The sequence below is a fragment of the Parasteatoda tepidariorum genome, chromosome 5 (genome assembly GCF_043381705.1).
Source record: "Parasteatoda tepidariorum isolate YZ-2023 chromosome 5, CAS_Ptep_4.0, whole genome shotgun sequence".
Lineage (NCBI taxonomy): Eukaryota > Metazoa > Arthropoda > Arachnida > Araneae > Theridiidae > Parasteatoda > Parasteatoda tepidariorum.
Window position 1 is genome coordinate 89,784,571 of NC_092208.1, and position 21,719 is coordinate 89,806,289.

At 28.0% G+C, this 21,719-nt stretch overlaps 1 protein-coding gene across 1 annotated transcript in view; it reads right to left on the minus strand.

Annotated features, from left to right (window-relative positions):
• LOC107449296 (intraflagellar transport protein Oseg5) overlaps window positions 1-21,325 on the minus strand; it is a 36,172-nt gene extending 14,847 nt beyond the window's left edge. The window contains exons 1-14 of the mRNA XM_043047090.2: window positions 21,048-21,325; window positions 19,467-19,694; window positions 18,109-18,219; window positions 17,085-17,153; window positions 15,436-15,545; window positions 14,403-14,492; window positions 12,150-12,287; window positions 9,366-9,490; window positions 7,779-7,952; window positions 6,894-6,968; window positions 5,365-5,528; window positions 5,207-5,271; window positions 2,669-2,807; window positions 433-580 (exon numbers count right to left, since the gene is read on the minus strand). Of these exons, the coding sequence (XP_042903024.1) occupies window positions 433-580; window positions 2,669-2,807; window positions 5,207-5,271; window positions 5,365-5,528; window positions 6,894-6,968; window positions 7,779-7,952; window positions 9,366-9,490; window positions 12,150-12,287; window positions 14,403-14,492; window positions 15,436-15,545; window positions 17,085-17,153; window positions 18,109-18,219; window positions 19,467-19,694; window positions 21,048-21,084 (1,673 nt within the window). The 5' untranslated portion in view covers window positions 21,085-21,325. The remainder of the gene's footprint in view (window positions 1-432; window positions 581-2,668; window positions 2,808-5,206; window positions 5,272-5,364; window positions 5,529-6,893; window positions 6,969-7,778; window positions 7,953-9,365; window positions 9,491-12,149; window positions 12,288-14,402; window positions 14,493-15,435; window positions 15,546-17,084; window positions 17,154-18,108; window positions 18,220-19,466; window positions 19,695-21,047) is intronic.
• Window positions 21,326-21,719: the final 394 nt, after the last annotated feature.

The following is a 21,719-nucleotide window of genomic DNA, read 5'->3' on the forward strand; positions in this document are numbered from 1 at the left end:
TTTTGCATAATTCGTGGCAAAAACCGACATGGTAAAGATAAAATATCTCATTTTGGAAAAGGGAAAATTAAGCATTTTTTAAAAATAACCAATAAAAAGAGTACTTTTAAGGGCTTTTAAAATTAAAAAAATAAGCCCCTTTAAGCACTTTTAAAAATGCTATGCACCCTGAACAAAGAAAATTACTGTAATGTCTTTTATTTATTGTTTGATATCTAAACAATCAACAGTTTAGTTGATGGAATGAAAAAAACAAACTTACGAGTTTCAACGATAAGAAGACCATTCGTGAGCACATTACCTAGATTAATAGTGTAACTCTTGATTTCACACCTTAATGGATTACCCTAATTAATCTACAGATTAGCTCGGTATTGAGTAGATTAACGGTTTTAGTGATAACATATAAACTTAATAGAATAACCCTCTCACTTGTCATCCTTCTGCATGAGAGTTGTAGCTAATAAATTCTTATCGGCAAAGACGACTGCTGGGTAGTAGAAGATCATTAACTTTCCATCCTGAAGGGAAGCCAACATATTTGAGTTATCATTCCATCGAATTGAATGCATCATTGTACCTATTGAAAACTTATGGATTAGTTTATTCATATTATAGCATAGTTTTAAAATGTGTTCAAAAATACATTAGTATTTGGTATGTAATAACTTTCTGCACTTATGAAATGATATTTCACAAATCTTATGATATTTTCAGATTTTTCAGAAGGCAAATAAAAACAAAGGAAAAATGTAACGCTATTTTTTAAAATTTTTTACAAATTTATACAGCTAGCTGTTAAAGATAGGTTTTTCCCCAAAAAAGAAAAAAAAACATGATAAAAATAAAAATCCCACCAATAACTAATTTAAATTAAAAAAAAAAAACAATCTCCCAAACCACATTTTATTTTTAAAATTACAAATACGATTTAGAATCTAAAAGCTCATTCCATATAAAAATAAAATGATCGTAACGTGTGTACCGGGTTCAAATCCAAGCGATGGCTGGTCAATACTAATTCCGCATCCGGCTTACACCGACAACAATGCTGACATAAAATATCATCAGTGGTGGACAGATCATGGGTTAGAGTCCCCTTGCCATCAGGCAAATCATGGGAGGTGTTCGTAGTTTTTTTTCCATGCAAGGCAGATGCAGGTTAGTTCCGCCAAAAAGTCTTCCATCAAAAGTCCACGAAGGCACATTTCTCCCAATACTTGATCCAGGATCTTCTGGATTGGGCTCAAAATTACAAGGTTACGGAGTTGAACATTAGAGGATGTAAATCCAAAAAATTGGGTTGGCTGTTCAACAACGGTTATAAAATAAAATATAAAACTATTTAAACATTAATATATTCCAAATTGTACTTTCATGATTTATTTTCTATACTAATTCAATCAAGATTATATTCATAGAATTTAACTAATTATAAAGTATCATATAATAACATAAAGCATCTAAAAAAATTTTAAAATGTCGATTTTAATAAATAAAAAAAAAATCAGGTTTTCTGATTTGAGATTAAAAAAAAACCTAAGCCCTGATGGTGGCAATATTTTAAATTTGTCATAGATATTAAATGCACATACTTGAATATAAATGCTTTTTTTTCTTAAGTTTACGATATTTTTCAATCCATAAATTTAAATAATAACAGATGTTAAATTTATTTTACGTAAAGGCACTTCAATTTCGGCAAATATATAGGTTAAAAATTGTCTGAAGTATAAAAAAAGTCTTTTTTTAGTTTAGCTAAAAATTTAAAGTTCTTACTTAAAGAAATTTTCTTATATAAATTTAAAGAACAAAATTTAATATTTATTCCTCTGAATAATACTTACTTCATTATTTAGAAGCATTGATTGTAGCATTCTCAATCAAACAATAAGATTAGTAAAAAAGTCAATATCAAAAGGGATTTTCCAAATAACTTTTCCTTTTTTAGAAATTTCTAAAGCATACGGTAAAAAAAAAAGAGAGGTTGAAGAATTTAACTTAAAAACTAACATGATTGTGAAATGATTAAGTTCATTTTCTTGTCTTTGTATGCATCTTAGCTAAGTGCCAAATTATGCAGAAAAAAAAATCTCTGTGACTAAACGTGTTTCCAATGTGTAAGTCAATGTAAGTGATTAAAAAGTTGACTTATACAGTAGCAAATACAGTCCAATAGAGATATATATTCTACTTTATAACCATCATTGAACAGTCGATCCAATTTTGTGGGTTTACGACAACCCGTGTTCAACTCCGTAGCCTCGTAATTTTGAACCCAATCCAGATGACAAGGAAACTCCTAGTTCAAGTATAGGGAAAAATTCACCTTCGTGGAGGACTTTTTGATGACACTAACCCAAATTTGCATTACATGGAAAGGAAAATCACGAGAACCTCCTACGATTAGCCTGACGGCAAGGGGCCTCTAACCCATGATCTGTCTACCACTGAGGATATTTTATGTCAACACTGTGATTGGTGCAAGCCAGATGTGGGATTTGGATCGACCGGCCATGGCTGGGATTAGAACCCGGATCACCTCATTGGAAGGTGAACGCTCTATCATCTGAGCCATCATGGCTTAATAGAAATATATAAAACAATTTTGTTTTCTTATATTTATTTTATGCTTCTAATTATTGAAATATCTGATATGGGGTCTCACCAAGCTTCATTATCTTTTTTGAGGCATTGGGTAAAGCTCTAACATTCAACAGGTACAAATCTCTGTTCTTATCAACAATTGCCAGTCTTCTGTTGATGGATGGACCACACTGATCTAGTGCAACCTCTAGAACTTCCATCTACAAATAATAAATATCATTTCTCACAACTACCTTTTTCTACACATTCTGAACTATCATTAACATTTGATTTTTCTCAGAAAAAAAAATAAAAGACCTAAATGTAACAAAAAAATAGTCATATTTTTTTATGATGCATTTTAACATAAATTTCCTGAATTTTCAATGTATTGGTGTTTATTCTAATTTCTTAACATACTACTTACAATAGATCTGTATAGCATAATTTTTGCATAAATTGCATTAAATTAACATTCTCTAAAGCAAAATCGATAAATTTGTCGAATATCAGTTGTAATGCCCTTGATAATGTAATTTTTTTTCTCCAGAAAATAATCAATACCTTAGCACATATTGTGTTGTTAAAGAATTAGTATTCATTACTGTAGTTATTAGTCATGATTTGAATCATCAAAGCTATTTCTTGATTGGTATAATCATCTCGGTTTGTTTAAAATCAATTGAATGGAAAAATGTTTATCAGGATGTCTAATCAGGAAGAAATGTTTTAGATCAGGTAAGTCAATTAATTCAAATCTAAATCAGTGAGTTGGGTCACTGATCCTGAAGATCATTATTTTGTTTTGTAAGTCAATCAGTAAATATTCATGAATGATTAAAACAACTGAACCAAAAAATTAAGAACTAAAATAGTTTTGAAACTGATCTGAATCTATCAAATACAAATCATTCAAATCACTTTATGATTCACAGCAATGCATAGTATCAAACACCAAAAAAGCAATTTTTTTTTCAATTTTGAGAATACTGCAGCACACCCTGTGCTTTGATGTATTTCTGTCTATCCCCAACTGCAACTCTTCAAAAAGTTAATGTTTAAATTTTGTTATGGCAAGTTAAGATTCATTCCAATTAGATTGATTTTATTTTGTTATACAGTAGATGCTTAATTTTACTACACTCATAGTCCAGGTGATATTATAATGTGAGATTGCTGCATGAATGGACAAAAATGCTGTAAATATTAACTCATAGCTAAGAAAAAAATACTTCAGCAAATTTTAACAAGCAATGCTTCACTTTAATAAAAATTATATAACTAACAGAAGAACTTACAATAAGATAACTATTTTTTATATTAAGATATGCATAAAAGTATTCTTTAAAATAATACCTAGTAGGTTAAAAGTGCATTAACCATTGCCATTTTCAATAAATAACATGTGCCTCAAAATAACTGCAAAAACTACATGTTTTAACTCAAAAATGAAGCACACAAAGGGACTGAGATTTAACAAAATACAATTTCATAACAAGAAAATCAAGATTGATATAATTATTGATTTTTTAAAAAAAAATGAAGTTAGAGTGATTATGAATGACCATATATTATGACCATCTAGGACACGCCACCCTTCCTTCATTCAAAGGTGTTTTATATTCATTTTGTATTAACATCTAAGAGGATAACAGTATGAAGAGTAATTTCTTCAAAACCTTTTTAAAATCATAAGATTGAATTTTGTTCCCTATATCAGAATGGTGGTTGTTCTAACGTACAGTGCACAAAAAAAGTTAATGGTTCTTCTATGTAACTTTAGATCTAAAGATCGGATCTTCACGTTCTACCACTCAATCTTAATGATTTGAGAGGGTGATCTCAAATATGATAAATAATAAGTGCAGACAATATTTTAAGTTACTAAATTAGACAAAAAAAACTTACATTCTCCGAAATATGCCTTTTTTGTACGGATTCAGATTTCTGAGCCCTAACATATAGAGGGTGACCACAGTCTGGGAAATAGGGTCCCAATAGTTAGAACAGGAGAGCACTTCTTAATTTGGACCATTTAAAGTTAATTGTACCTTTTGTGTATTTCGCTATATCTCGAGAGATTTTTAAGCGAATTAAAAAAATTTTACACTGAATTATTAAATTTGTTTATCCAAAGATAATTCCGTGCAAAAAATAACTTTTAGTAAATATTAATTATTTTTTATCATTTACTTTAATAGTAGAAATAACTTGGATTTGTAAGGTATACAATTGTTTACACCATTTTAAAGAATGTAATTTTAAATGGCAAAATAGAAAATTTAAGTGAAATGGGTCGAATATTTCCTGAGAAATTTAATTTTAAAAAAGTCATAAACTAAAAATTCAATTGTTAGATCATACGTTATTCGGTGTGGTCCATTTATTTTTTTGTGCACTGTACAGTAAAATAGCATTGCATTTCTGGAATAGCAAACTAGATTTTATACATTAGTCATTATAATGGAAAGGTTGCTGAACTGGGTAGTCATACAAAAGATTACAGACAGAACTAACGTTATTATTTTGCTTAAAAACTCTATAAGAGTGAACACAATAATATCACATAAGCAAATGATTATAAAGAAGACTTGATTAAAAAAAAAGAAGTCTCATTTACTTTATGAGTAAAGGGTTTTCCGTCTGGTACATATTTCCCAGTCACAGCATCAAAGATATGAATAACTTAAAAAGAAAAAAAATACAAAACATTAATACAAATATTCTACTCATACTTGCATAAGAAAATTATCCTAAATGATGGAAGCAAAGACTCACTTTTCTCATCCCCTTTGTTCCTCACAGCAACTGTATCATTACTCAAGCTAACAGTGGATTGGTTAAGATAGTCTGTACGCATGAGCGGCCACTTGGGAGAGCTCACTAGGCGACCATCGTAGTTATAAATGTACATACTCTGACCATCCACAAACAGAAAATGCCTGAAAAATTATGAAGTTTTTTATTTTAATTTTAGAATTAAATTTTTTTAAACAAGATATGCATAGAAGCAAAACTCAATTTCATTTCTAATTGTAATCTATATAACTATTGCTCAACTTCATTTCTTATTGTAATATTTGTGAAATTTCTATGTTTGGGAAAAACAATATAATGAAAGACATGTTAAAATTCTTAAAGAATGTATAAATTTTTTCGTTAAGCATTTTAACATTGCCTTCATTATATTGTTTATCCCAGATCTTAAAATGATTGCATCATTAAATTATCTAACTCAGAGGTCATTCAAACATTACGTAAGCACCTAAGGTTTGAGCTTATTTTTCAAGGAGGAGAAGTATGGGAAAAGCTTATATAAGACATTAAAATCACAATACGTTTAAAAAATTAATTCAAGTGCAAAAAAAAAAAAAAAAAAATTGGAAAAAAAAAATTCTCGAAAAAAAATTTCTTGAAAAAATAAACATCAAATTTGAAATAAAAGTAGGAAAAACATTTCTTCAAAAGTCGACAGTTTTATCCACTGAAAGAGAACACAAATGATTTCTAAAGAATATTCCACTAAAATTTTTTAAAAAGAATTGAAGCATGATTTTTTTTGCGCAAAGTTACATCTTTTACTTGAATTTAATTTTAAAATTGGAAAATTAGATAACTAGAGTATTGGATATAGCATAAACAAAGGACTGTTGTGATTTGCTGACAAAATTACTTTAGCTACCAGAAGGAGTCTAAAATTGCCCAAAACATACAAGCATAATATTTAAATGGCTCCTCATAAACAAAATAACTACCCTTTCATAACAAAATAACTACCTAACTCATAAATAAAACTACCCTTTGGATAGTTTTTAAATCTGGGCATAGCTGGAATGTGTGTTTATGAAAAAGGCCACAGCTCAAAACGCATTTACAAAAAGGGACGCACCTCAAAATGCATTTTTGCGAAAATATACAAAGCTCAAATTGTGTATTTACGAAAATGGACAAAGCTGCAAATGCATTTTTACCAGAATGGAAAAAGCTCTTTGCATGTTAAGGAAGAAGAACACAGCTCAATTACCAAAAAGAGTCACAGCGAAAAATTTACCTTTTTCAGTTTTCTATCCGAATTTAACAACTAAATGAGGAACTGCATGCTTACCTTTTCTTACTTATTTAAACGCTAAGCATAATCATTATGGGGCAAAGGCTCAGACTTTGAGGTCTCTAGGCTTCAAGGTTAGCCTTTCATATTGAAAATGTGAGATTGAAAATATAAAAATATCAAACTATTTTGCTGAAACCTTTCAAAAACATATCATGCACATGCCCAGTTAGGAATAAAAACTTACAAAGTAACTTACTTTTCAGCTTGAACTACTAAAGAAACATTTCCTTCCTTCAAGTCAAAAATTATGGGAGTATTCCAATTTTTTGTGCTAGAGAGTGAAAATATAAAAAAGAAATATATATTTCTAAATTCATTATAGACATTAAATTTTCGATAGTTACAACATATTTTTTATAAAACATACAGTTTTAAATTTAATATTCATTCATTTTTAACTTGATAAAAATTGTCAATCTATAAATAAAAAGTAGAAAAAAAAGAAGTTTCAGAATAATTGCTAAGAAAAAGAGAGCATTTTTTAATTAACTTTCAATTTGAATCTAACTTCATTAAGCAGTAAATAATACTTAATTACGTTTTCTAAAGCAAGCAATAAAATGATTATTTTTACGGAAATAAAACTAGAAATGTAAATAGGAAAGACCTAATAAAACTGACCGTCGAAACTTAAACTGACGAAACTGAAAATTTTAACAGAATTAGTCAACTAGTGCTTGAGAAATAGAATTCAATATTTCTTCTCAGAAACTATTCAGCGAATTGGGCTTAAAATTTCGTATTTTGTTATTTAAAATTAAACAAAATGTACATGATAATTTACAATTTAAATAGTTTTCAATTGTTTTAAATGAAATTGTAAATACTTGTTCATGTCTTTTTCGAGAAAGTCGATCCATCTAGGACGAGATCTGACTCTTGGTCTAGTTCCTATAAGCCTAGCCAGAAATAGTTTTCGGCAGTTTCGATTTTCTTGTATTCTAACCAGATGTCCAGCCCATTTTATCTTTTAAATTTTCAAGTATTTCACGACATCAGGCTCTTTTAAACATTTTTATATAAATCTAAATTTATTCGCCGTAAACTGTCCACCTGAGTATTAGAGTTGCTTAATGAATACCTGTAAATGTAACACTGTGTTGAAGTGAGAACAATGAGGTGGTTGTATTCAAAAGACACTTTAATGATGTTATCCCTGAAGTCTAAATTTTCCATTAAATCAAAGCTCACATTCTGTACAGTAATTGTTTTCCTTCCTCTCACAGTTGCTTCAAAGTGTTTCCACTCCAGCCTCCTAAAAAGTGAAACATTTACATGCTTTTTTTTCTCCTTAGAAATTATGAATTTAAATCATTTAATCTTTTTTAAATACGTATGTAGAATTTAAGAATCCGGCTGGGTAGGACACAATTGTTTTGGAAACAGCTTTAAAGAAAATTTTAATTTTATTTTCAGTAAGATTATAAACGAAAAATCCTAAGTTATAAATTTAAAAAATTTATAATTAATTTAAATGAATTATTTTTATTTATAATTTAACTAAAATTATAAATACAGTTCATAAAAAAAAGGTTAAAATCAAAACATATTAAAAAGCGCTAATAAGCGTTATAAATAAACATTTTTGGGAGTTTGCTTCCAGTTTCAGTTTAAAGCATAAGAACATTTAAAGCATCCAGTTCAGCATAAAAGAAAAACAGCCATAACTTTATTTCTAAAGATGAGAACAAAAATTTAGAAAGCAAATAAACCAAAGTTTGAATTTAGTCAATTTAAAAAAATCTAATTTTCTTTCTGAAATACTTGATTTTTACCCAGTCAGAGTCAAAAATATTTTTAAATGTTGATAAATAAATACAGATTTTTAAGACTATGTTTTAAGTCTAATTTCATTAGTAATGAAGGTTTTATCTAAATAATAGACAAAATTCAAATAATAATGTAATAATAACTTTGCTTTGATTGCGTATAGAAGAAAGTTTTATTTCCAATAAATATGTATTTAAATTGTACCATTTTAGTACTTTGTCCATTTAAATACAAGAGCTGCTAAAACTTAGTAAACATGTAACTAGGCCACATATTTAGATATTGAAAAATTAACATATTCCACCAGGATTAATTTAGAACAATGATTTTTTTTTCTGATCTAAGTCAAATTATTATTTATGAGGATTTTGAACTTAAATAAAAATAATTTTCTTAATAATCTTTAATTCAGTGATCTGTTTGTAAGAATTAATTATGCAACAATAATAACAGCTTTAGTTAGAAATATTAAATATTTTATAGTTGTTCAATAATATTAAATATTATTAATGCATACAATCCGATATATAATTGTTAAGAAAAAGACTTAAAAATAAAAAAAAAGACTTAAATATAAAAAAATTAATTTGAATTTTAAAAAAATGATATTTTTGATTATTCAAAAATATATATACATAACTTTTACCAACCCTATTGCCTTTGTCATGTTAGTTAAAAACATAAAGATATTATCTTTCAGGATAAATTCGTCTTTTTAGAAAGAAAATAATTCAAAAAAGCAAATACATATTATTTTTTATGCCTCAATCAGCTATAATTTTGCTTCTGATTATCAAAAATATTCCAGAAAAAAATTGCAGTTACATGAAATTTTTGTCAAACGAAAAATAAATTAAATAAACAATTAGAGATCTGGAATACACAATTTCTTTTCTACCTCTCAACAACATGAGCAAAGATGACATGTCCATTTCCACAAGCACCTGCTACTTGTGTTCCATCTGATGACCATTCCAAACAAAATAAACTTTGTGTTTCAGGTTTGTCTAAACTATGAGACCACTGCAAAAAGTATAAAATAATTTTATGCAAAATCAAAATAAAGAGACTCATATCTAATTAGTAACTATTCATTCTCTATGTATTATTTATTCAGTCTTTCAATTACATTTTAACAAAATTATAAGCAATTTAGGATACTAACTTATTTTTATTTCTGATCCTAGTACTAGCTCTGATTTGCTTTTTTAAGGTGAAAACTAATTATGATAAGTTATTTTAAAGCCACTGGACAAAATAGTTTAGATGTATGATTTTTTATGCTGGATAAATTATTTCATTAGTGAAACTATTAATTTGTAGCATTTATTAAATAATTTTTAAGTTTTAATTGACAATTTTAAAAAGCAGTTATATTTTTAGTAAGTATGTTCTATAAATGGACACCCCCAATGAATGAATTAGACTTTATCGCTATGAATGATAAACAGCCTTCTATCTAAGGGTCTATAAACAGCCATATAAGTAAGTTCTGCTTTGTAAGCAGTCATCCCTACAAAAGAAAGAAAGTTAGTAAAATAATTTATTTCTGTTTGCATGTAAAGTCCAGAAAATATTACTAATATCAATACGATTTTTAAAAATTTCTTAATTTCTTCATGATTTTAAATAATAATCAAGCAAATTTAATTACTTTTTTCATAAACTTCTTTACTTATTCTGGGTGTTGTTTCTAACATGTTTCGAAATTCTATTATTATTATTAAAGTGCTTTTTCTTCTTCATAGATAGCAATATTGAGTTTTAAATTATTATATTTTTACCAATTACATTATACATAGACAGCTAAAGGCTCATTATTTTTATATTTACTTCTTAGCAAATTTTGTTAACTGTAATAAGTAAATTTATTTTTAATGTATTTTTTCTTTCACTTTTTAGTGTCAAGTTGGTTTCCTTTATTTCGTATTTAATTTTAAAATTCATAAACAATTACATTATTATTTTGTTTCTTGAGGCCTACATGCATTATAAAGAATAATTTTTATCTTAGGATTATTATTCTTCATTTTGAAATACCTTTTTTTGTAAAGGAGTCTACCCTGAAGAGAAATTTTACGTAAATTCCATCAAATACTTATTACACTTCTAACTAAATTATGTGCTGAATTCTATATATATATACATATACAGGAAATGTGAATAGGATTTCAAATTATTAGCCAGTAAATTAGCCAAATATCAAAAGAATATTCTTCAATTTTTTAAAGTCTTCGCCAAATACAAATCTTAAAAAGATTTTAGGATTAATTTTTTTCCCATAGAAAACTATTTTACGGTAGTTTATGTCAGGCTTATATTATTTGGACCCAATTCAAATTGGTTATGTGACGCATCTATCGAAAATTACTGTAATCGAATACAAAATACTGACTTGTTTAGAAAAATTCATTTTGAGGATCAAGTTAAATATATATTTTTCTTTCAAATGGAAAAAATTATTCATCAATACTTTCACCAAAACACAATTTTATTCGTCAAATTTACAAGTTTATTGCATTTGGCATGGCAGCGAATGCTTAGCCCGGGCCCTGTATATATGTATTGATATAGCTCAAAATCCAAATAGGGATAGGTTAACTTGGTGTTGAACACTTAAGAAAGTAACAAGATGAATATGTGCTTAACTGTGTGTCATTTTGTGTTCAGACATTGAGGAAGGTTCCTGTTTACAGAACTGAAACTATGTTATGTCCATTTTTGTACTTTTATTTGTGCTTTTTTCTTATTGTTTTATTTCATAAATAAATATGCTATTCATATTAGATATCCTAAAAATGATCTAGGATTTAAATGATCAGTTTAAAAACAAATAAAAGAGATAGAAATGTATGGTTTGTGGCATTGTGGTTGAAAAACAAAACCCAGTAACAAAGAGCATAACTTTTAAGGTATAAATTATTCATGACTAAATCCAGTATGTGTAACTAACACATTAAAAGTTACAAAACTACTACAGTCATACATTTTTTCAGCAGTATATTTACTACAACAACTACAACTAATTTTTTAATCTGAATAATGAAGACTTTACTCGAGTCTATAGACAGCTATAACAATGTCCTCAAAGTACTATACTTAATTTTTAAGTTTTAAACACATAAAATCTATAATATTTGATAATTTTCTAGCATTTTTTGAAAAAAATAATTTGAAAAAATATCCACTGTCAAGAAAGGTTAAGGTTTCAAGTTAAAGGATGACAGAAAAAAAAAAAAAATTACGAAAATAAATTGGCTTATTTATTGTTCCAATAAAATTTTTTACAGTTTTTTTCTTTCAATATACAACTTTACTTAACTTTGAACATGAATTTAAACTGAATCCTCTAGCAAAATTCGTTTCCTAAAGTCGTTAAATAGTGACTACATTTCAAAAGTAGCTACTAATCATTACATTTAAAGAAATAGTTCACGATATTTGCAATAAAGTAGTTTAGTTAACAATAAAAAAATTTAGTTTTTGTGACCACTAATGCAATCTTATATTATTCTTTCTGTAATAAGTGACTATACTTTTGTAAATAGAATAAGCATCTCAAGGTTAAGTAATTCTCCCACTTTCTATACTTTTCTACTCTCTCTTACAGTGGTTCTACCACACTATAGTGATGCATGTTATATGATGTTAGGAAGAAATCAGCTAGTTTAAACATACTTACGCCAGTTCTATCACACAGGCGTAGAGAGTTAAATGATCCAACACAAAACATCTCCCCATTAGGAGACCAGGAAACAGAAGTAACAGGATAATCATTAGCATGGCTACTGTACAGAATTCTGCCATAAGAATCCCATACCTTTAGAACAAAATCAATCAATCGTTATTTGTATCAATTTCCGTTTTTACAGTAACTCTAATAGCAAATTTCGATGTAAGGAAATTCAATATTAGGCCAGATTTACAAAAACAGTTATAGAATACTTCAAAAAGGACATCAATAGATTCAATTATTAACAACAGATTTTTAGCAGATTTTGATGACAAATTCATATTTTTATATATTTATTTTCATTCCCTTAAAAGACATTTCTTGTAACTAGAGGCTCCACACCCTGTTTGCTGATGCAAAGCCAACCCGCAAAGACTGCTATGCAATCTCATATGGTTTGTTTTTCAAAACCAGCTTGCTTTGCTCGCTCTTAAGTCAAACCCATTTGAAATGTGTTTCAGTGTAAAATCTTAACACATATTGTGTGGCTTTGAGGAGAACTCTTCCAGACTAAAAGTCTGGGGCAGTCTGCTGCTATGGAAACAAGCGAGAGCACAATTCTAATGGGGGTGCAATGGAGGAATAAAGGTGTCGATTGGTTTACTCACACTAACCTATGCCAATATCAAGGCAAAACTACTCACCTCACACCCCTATTTGAAGTGACTTTTCCTCGTAACCATGGTACCCGCTACAATGTGAGACTGATGTCCGGAAGAGTTCTCCTGAAAGCCGCGATATACAATACTAGTCAAAAGACTGGTTATTGTATAGTGCATTGTATTGTAAAGTGTTGGTATGTTTAGTGTTAAGAGTTTCATTTTTAAAATCTTTAAAATTATTTCTTCTTTAAATAATTAAAACTTTAGTTAATAATAAGTTATGTAAATAAAAAATATATATAAATTGAAAAAAAGGCAAGCGATAGAAAAACTTATAGAAACTAAACAATATGCTTTTAAAAACAACATGTATGACGGGATGTATGCTAAGCATTCTTTCACTTTTACATCTTTCATAACTGTGATTAATGCTCTCTTTTGATCTTCGAACACACTTTTTTTAGTACACTTAAAAGGCAGAATAGCACAGCTAATAATCATTTTTCAATGAATGAAACTATTATTATGGAACCCGCATAAGCATATTTATATCATAATATGGAACACTTTGTTTGTAGATATGAACTATTTGCTTTTAACCTTTCAATTCTTTCCAACTTATAACTCATTTTGTTCAAGCAGATAAATAAAAGTAAAAAATATGACGTTTTATGATAAAAAAGAGTCTTTGCAAAATATTTTATTGAAAAATATATTTTGTCACAAAAATGGATTTCTCACAATACTTTTCAATTTAAAAATTGAGGCTTTACAAAACTCTTCTTATAAAAAACAGAGTCAATAACATCCTTAATTTATAATTTAAAAAACAAATTTCCCCTCAAAGAATGTTTATTTTTGTATAAAAAAATTTAAAAAAAAAAAAAAAAACATGGCCCTGGAGGAAAGAACTCCATTTTACAGCAATTATTAATTCTGAAATTTTGGAGAGGGTTCATGAATAGAATTAAATAAAACAGGTCCTTTCACAAAAGAATGGAAAAACCACTAGTTTTTTTCTTCACAAAAACCATAAATAACCCTTGCTTAAAAAAAAAATCCCTGTCTTTTTGCGTTATTCAACCTGGAAATTGCCTATAGCTACGTAATTTTGGTACAATTTTAACCAGGAGCTTTAAGCAATGGGGAATATAATCAATGATTTTTAAACAAGATTGTAACTAACAAATTAATTTAAACTACATAAAATTTCTTATAATTAAAATTTAATTGCACAATGAAACTCATAACATGAATAAAATGAAAAGTTTTGCATGTAATCAGTACATGGGAAGTCCCTCACGACGGGGATGACATTAAATACAATACTTTTCAAAATTTCACTGTTGAAGTAGAAAAATTTTCCTATCTGATAAGTAACTATAAAATAAATAATTTTTTAGCTTGTTTCCAATTTCACAAAATTTAAATTGATAATTTCTGAAATTTTTATTTTAATTGTCTGAAATAATAGGAGAGATTTTTAATTATTGAAGGAAACATAAATCCCCTGTCCCTCATGCCAATGATGTCCATGGTACATTAATGTGAAGTTTATTTTTTTAATGAATTTCTTTATTCAATTATTAAATAAACCAACCTTATATTTGCAATCTTCTCCACCAGAAATAATAAGATTGTTACTAGGATTCCAGGCCACTTTCAAAATTAAACCATCGTGAGCACGCCACTAAAAAAAATTTTTTTTTTAACTGTCATCAAAGATAAACATTTAGCATCTTTTATTAGACATAATTATTAATTATTGCCAAATGTTATTATATTTTTTATCTTAAAGTGTAAAAAAATTAGACTTCAGACTACAAAATTGTTATGGTTTGGTTTTCATCATTAATGTATTAGCATCTTGAGAAAAAACATCAAATTCAATTATTTGAAACATAGTTAATTAATTAGACAACAAGATGTAATCTTAGATTTACACCATCTTAAAATTTTTTTTATAAGAAATTGCCATGCAAAGATCAATAAATAAAAATTCTAAATATAATTGTTTATCTTTTTATTCAATAACCTTGATTTAGTTCAGAATAAAATCTATTTTTAGAGATTCCCTCAATTTCTGCCTAACACATTAGCATAGAATTTGAAAACCGTTACATTGTTGCTAAATTTTTTAATTTTATTGAAGTTCGTTATTTTTCTCACTTTCTTTTCTGCCAACACATTCAAATGTGTTGCCAGAAAGAAAGGGAACCTTGGTAAAAAATTTAATTAATTAATAGCCAATACAAGGATTCCTTAACTTTCCTTGGCGAAAACAATTCTAACATATATATATATATATATATCACAGGCTTTTTTGATTTCTAATGGAGGAACGGATTTGTTCCTGCAGCCATTTTCAAAATTTTTTATTTTAGCAATTCACATGTCCATTAAAAATGAACAATAATTTTTAATTTGATGGAGCTCCATATTTTCAAAATAAAAGATTTTTTATTGCATATCAGATTAAATTCTCCAGTTCTGATTTTTAATATAACTATATAACTAAATTACTCTGGACTAGAATAATAAACAATTGGAAATAAATATTCAACATCTTCAACAAAAATTTTCTACACAGTAATTTCTATCCAAATAAAATTATGATTCAAAACTGAAGCTACCTGCAGAGGTTTAGAGTTTGGCTGTAAAGGTTTTATGACGAGCTGGCGGCTTGAAGTGTGTAATATTTGGTCTGAATTTGGTCCCCACGCAAGAGAATATATAGGAAAGCCTGAAAAAAAGAAAAAGCTTAGAAGGGGGGAAAAATGCTTTAACACAAATTAGATCAATTTTCAAAAAAAAAAAAAAAAAAAAAAAAAAAAAAAAAAAACTTTAGTGGAAAGATTTTCTATGTTGATGGAAGAATTTCACTATAAAACTAATCAATACACAAATAAAAGTACACATTTCAATCCATATGTTGTTATTGATAGATGAAATCTGAATTTCTATAGAATGTCTAGTCATTGTAATCTATCCTTAAAACTGACAAGTCAAATATGAAATACATATTTTTTAACTTATTGCCCAGGGAATGATAAACAACTAAGTGGCAAAATATGAAACAATTAATATTTCATTCATTACCAAGACATCAAAAAGTATGCTATTAAAAACCTACAGGCGTTCTATACAACGGCTAGGCAAAGTGTACAATAATTCTGGTATTTGACACTTTGAATAAAAATGCAGGCATTCCATATAATGACTTAGCATAATAAGAGTTCCCTTGTCTTCTGAATTGGGTTCAAAATTACAAGAATACGGAGTTGAACATTAGCAGTAGTAAACCCAAAAATTGGGTATGCTGTTCAACGACGGTTATAAAATAAAATAAAAACTAAGGGGCTAAGCTCTCTGCTTGCTCACACTCACCAACCCCAATGATTTCTTTGCAATAGTTGCTTCTTGTCATGAAACAGTTGAAATTATTGAAGATAAACATATACAAACTTAATTTGGAAAATAAGCAAAATTAAAAATGTTATAACATCAATATTACATCAATAAATAAATAAGAAGTACAGGTAAAATAAATGAGGGATGCAAAAATATTTAAAGGAAAACAATACCCTTATGACTTATATCAATTTTATGTCGATGACAACCCAAACCAATATGAAAATTAATGTGGGAAAACTGGATCCTACTGTGTGATTTTCCGGCCAATAAAAATGCACCGACAACAATGGAAAACTGCGACACCATCATTAGATTTTTATATATAGGATAGATATTGATAGTATCAACAAATACATTATATATCAGAAGGAAGAAAATATGAATGCCGCCTTTAAATATAGGCAACAATCACACTGTTTCTTAAGTTTGCCTAATATTACTTCTTTGAAATTTTTCCTTGCAATCAAGTACATGAATTTTGGCCTATACTTACGATAATAAGCAGAGTACAGCTTCTTCATGAATAGCCCTGTAGGACAGAGTACAGCCCTGTTTGAACTATTTTGTCAACCATGGGTACTAATATAATTAATAAAGCACAAATCAATCCATGAATAAAAATTCAGTGTCAATACTATAGGTAGCACTTCTTAGTTTTAATATTATTGATACTTTGCATCAATAATACCAATGGATTTTATACTATTTTGTTCCTAAGTATGGATACACATTTTAAATACTTTGCCACTAATATTTTTCGTCTTTTAATAACAGGTATATAGTAGAATAGTAAAATAGTGTAGTGATATCAATGAAATGCTAAAATTAGTGAATTATTCAATAAAATATATAATTTTTTTTAACTTACTTGTAGAAACCAAAGTTGATCTCAGCATTCCACTTCTAGACCAAATTTTTACACTACCATCTTCACCAGCTACAAACAAAGATATAAAACAAATGTCTGTATGTACGTGTATATTTATAATGTATGTATGTGTATGTTTATATATATATACTCACACACACATACAAAGGTCCCGTACTAAGGACTCCAAATTCTTAGCCAGTAAATTAGCCAAATTTCAAAATTCTTAGCCAAAGGGAAATCTTAACAATTCTTAGAATTTATTTTTTAACATAGAGATCTTCAAACCACAATACACATTTACCATAAATTGAATTATTTTATAAAATGTGAATTCAAATCAAGTGTCCTTTTGCAGTTAAGAAGGAGAAAAGGAACAATGAATGGGTGAGAGCATAAGAAATGCAGATAAAAGATAGTGGCTAATTCTTGATAACTTCTTTGACTAGAACAGTAATATAAAGATAAACCTGGCGCAACATTATGCTATTGTCATGAGAATAGATAGAGGAAACATACGGTGGCTACTAGGGTGCCACTTAATGTATGCAGTAGTTTTAAATCACTTTTCTTGCAACAAAAGTGTTAATTTAAAGAAGAATATTTTAGTTTACGAGTAATTTTTGATTTCATTAAATTAAACTGTAGATAATTGTAATTACACACACATGCGGTATAAGCTGCATGAAATTTTAAATTTAAACATATATCACATATATTAAGGAATTATCAACTTTTATCTTTTGTTACAGAATGACAATTTTTTTTATATACTATTCAAAACGGGATAAAATATTTCATAATAAAATTAATGAAATTTTTTTTTCCAAGTAGCTAAATACAAAAAACTTATTAAAAATTTTGATTATTTTTAAAGTTAATGTTAACTAAAAAAAATTTTTTTAAACAATAATTGGCACTTTTATAGAATTGTTCACACTTAGACTTGTACGACCCTTTATTTAAAAGTATAAAAATTTTAAATGATCGATAAAATGGTTTTCATTCAAACAAAAAATTGTACCAGTGGCGAAAGCTGTTCCATCATAACTCCAACGACCAGCAAGCACAGCACCTCTATGCGCTTCAACACTTTTTTCAATGCGTCCAGTTCTGTTGATCAAGTGGAACTTTCCTGTTACAAAAATAGACAACAAATGAGTACACTTTTTCTAAAAATGTAATAAAATTTTAAATTTATTAGATATTTTCATAAAACATTAAATTAAAAGATTTGAGTGGAGAAAATGAGTCGTTAGAGTTTAAGGAAGTAATTTTTGAAAATTTTTATAAAATCGCTAATACAGAATTTGTCAAAAATTGTTAGTTATTTTGTGAACATTATTTTTACAATTTTAAAGTCGTCAATACTCCTATGTATGAAGATATTCAAACCCAAATCTAAAGTAACATGCAGCTTTTAAAATTCTGCAAAATAATTACATCAAATTGCTATACATTCAAAAATATAGGAAAGAATAACTATTAATTTTTTGGTAGTATATCAAATGTTATTTAAATTCATTAACTATTAAAATAATACTAAACAACTTTAGTTTCTTCCGGGCATTTCATCCACGACACTGGCAGTAATTGGAAAAAACCAGAAGAAAAAAAAGAAACAACTAATGACCAATACAATTGTTTAGCAATAAATATTTATAAGAATAGCTTAGTAATATACAGAATTTTAAAATCATTATATCAAATTATTTGAGAATCAGTTTAAGAATGAATACCTATAAGTATTTGGTTATAAGAAAATAATATGCTATTGGCAATTGTGAATTCAATATGCGATTTGTAGTATTGTAAATATGCAATTTATTAATTTAGGAGCATTAAATAAAATTGGCAATGATATTTTAATAGTTCTTTATATAATTATGAAATAAGATTTTATTAGACTCATTTGTCTAAAATATTTAATAACAGTTATTTTATTATCTTTAGAAATTTATTAAACTCATTTTTCTTTGCAATTATTGCCTTTATTTAAAAATGAGGTACAAAATTGCTTGGAAATAATTACTATTATTTAAACTAGATTTCAATTACAAACTATTTAAATAATACTCTTGATAATTTTTTTTTCTTTTCTTGAAAAAATTTCCTTTTTTTCTTCCTTTCCACTTCGGTTGGAAGAAACCTATTTCTTCTGAGTTGTTTTCTTCCATTGTGGAAGAAACTTGCCATACTTGGTACAAACAAAAATATATAAATATAGATATAATTTCAAAACAGTTAAATATATAATTTAATTTGTTTAAACTTAATACTTTTCACTAAACAAGTCATTTTTAGTTTTGCCAATTTTTACGGTGAAACAGGATTTGCTTAAACGAAATTTTAATACTAAATCAAATATAACTTCATTCTCACCATCAGTAGTTGTTATGACAAAAACATCTCCACCAATTTGTTTCTTCAATCCAGAAGGATTTGATGTTTTTAATATATGCATATCAGTTGGAAAGAGATCATTTGAAAGGGTGAGCAGCTTAGTTGTTTCATTGGTGATAAGATTCCAAATCAACACCTCATGATCATCAGCACACGATAATACTTCATCTGTCGTATTCCACGCAATGCAACTTACAATGTCTGAATGTATTACGAGTCAAGGCATGCACACAAACTTAATAAATTAAAGATTAATACAAACAGAAACTTTAAAATTTGTTGAACTAAATAAGAAATTGAAGTAATTATCCATAATCAGCACCGTGTGTCGACGATTTATTTTCTGAGTTGTAGCTAACATGAATATTGGTTTTTATAACTGATAAGTGACTAGAATCCAATTTGAAAAGAAGGTGCTATTTTTTGTGGTTTTATAAAAATAGGGTCTTTCTTATCTAAGGTCTATGTGAAAATTGCATCAATTGACTTTTAATTTAAGTTTAACAATAACAACAAAAAAGAGTAAATAATATTTAATAAAAGGTTGATTTGGTAAGTAATTTTCATTGATGCTCGTATCATTACAGCACGCGATATATTGATCATCAATGCAGCAATTCCATATTAGAATGAATGATTTTACCAAACCTCAACATGCTTTTGTTGTTTTAATATTTGCATGTTTAAAATAATTCGGTACATTTGCGATTATGGCTTGTATAACTAGATACTGATATGAAAATATTTCCTTGGCTGGGGGGTGGCAATAAGTTATTGCTTTTGAGTTGGTCGCCTTTTAAATTTTTCTTCTTCTTTTTCTGGCACTTTCTTCTCGAAACCCATTAAAACTTGGCAAATATTTTGGCTCAGGTAGTACGGTTATATATAATATTTCCCATCTATAATTTATCTCTATAATCCCATCTATAATTCTGTATCGTGGCAGGATAATCAAAAAGTTTTGACAAATTCGGGGCAGTGGCCTGAGAGAAACCAAAACAAAACAAAAACAAAAAAACATTGCAAAAAGAGACCGACTCAAATGGTGTAACTCAAAGCCTCACCATTTAAACATCTACATGCATTTTTTAAAAAACAATTGCGAGTTTAAAATCTATTTGGCAACTTGGAGATTGTAGTTGGCGAGACAGATCACGATACGGAAATATCACCAAAGACTAATTCAACCGAAACGAATATGGGGATTATCTGTATCATAATCTATCACCAAGGCACCAAATGGATTATAAACTTGCAATTTTTTAAAAACAACATGTAGAGTTTCACCAGGGGTGACTACGAGTACGAGTAGGTAACTTTATGCGATGTTTTTTTTTCTTTTTCTCGTGGGCTGTAGCCCGAAAGTTGCCACGATTTGACGATTATTCTTCCGCAGATCACGATATGAAAATCTTCTCAGGCAATACTTTCATGTCATTGAATAACATCATTCAAATAAAGATATTATGAATAAACTAAAATATAAAATACGAAACATTGCTAATAGGACTGTCAAAGAGATATACACAATCAAAACACAAATAAAGTCAAAAAGGATATGCCGAGGTTCTTTTCCGAGATATGTTTTAAAACGCATTCTTTAAAATAATAGATAGAACACTCATTTAAATATTAGTCGAGTTCATTTACTTCAAAAACGATGGTTTTCGAAACTAATTGATCCACTATAAAACATGATAGTAAGTTTTTGCAAGACTGGTTATTAATTTAAAGATTTCCATTTATAAAATTACAGCTATTGTTTTACTACAAGCAAAGTTACTATGGAAACCAAAACATTCATCAACAGCAGATGTTTTATTGATATATTAGCTTCTAGCTTTGAAAGATTTGCCCCATGTGCGCGAATAGGGATTTCTACTACTGCATTGGTCTATTCCAACTTCATGCTGATTGGTGGATGCCGATTTGACTGGTGCACGAATTAGATAACTTCTGAGCTCAAATCTGCCGTATTTCATTAGATATTAATGTTATTATGTAATTCTGGAGAGTTTGGAGTGAAAATTTGTTTTAGTTATTTTGTTATTTATTATTAAAAAAGGTGACATGGTTGCTAGATTTTGAATAACTCGCTTTTTTGGCAGTCTTGATTTGGCCTCTTTCCATTTGTTTATTACTGTTTGTTCGTGTTGCAAGCTGTGCACCATCTTACGTTAGTGTTAACACTTTTAGTATTGTAAACACAAGTATTGTTAGCATTGTAAACAT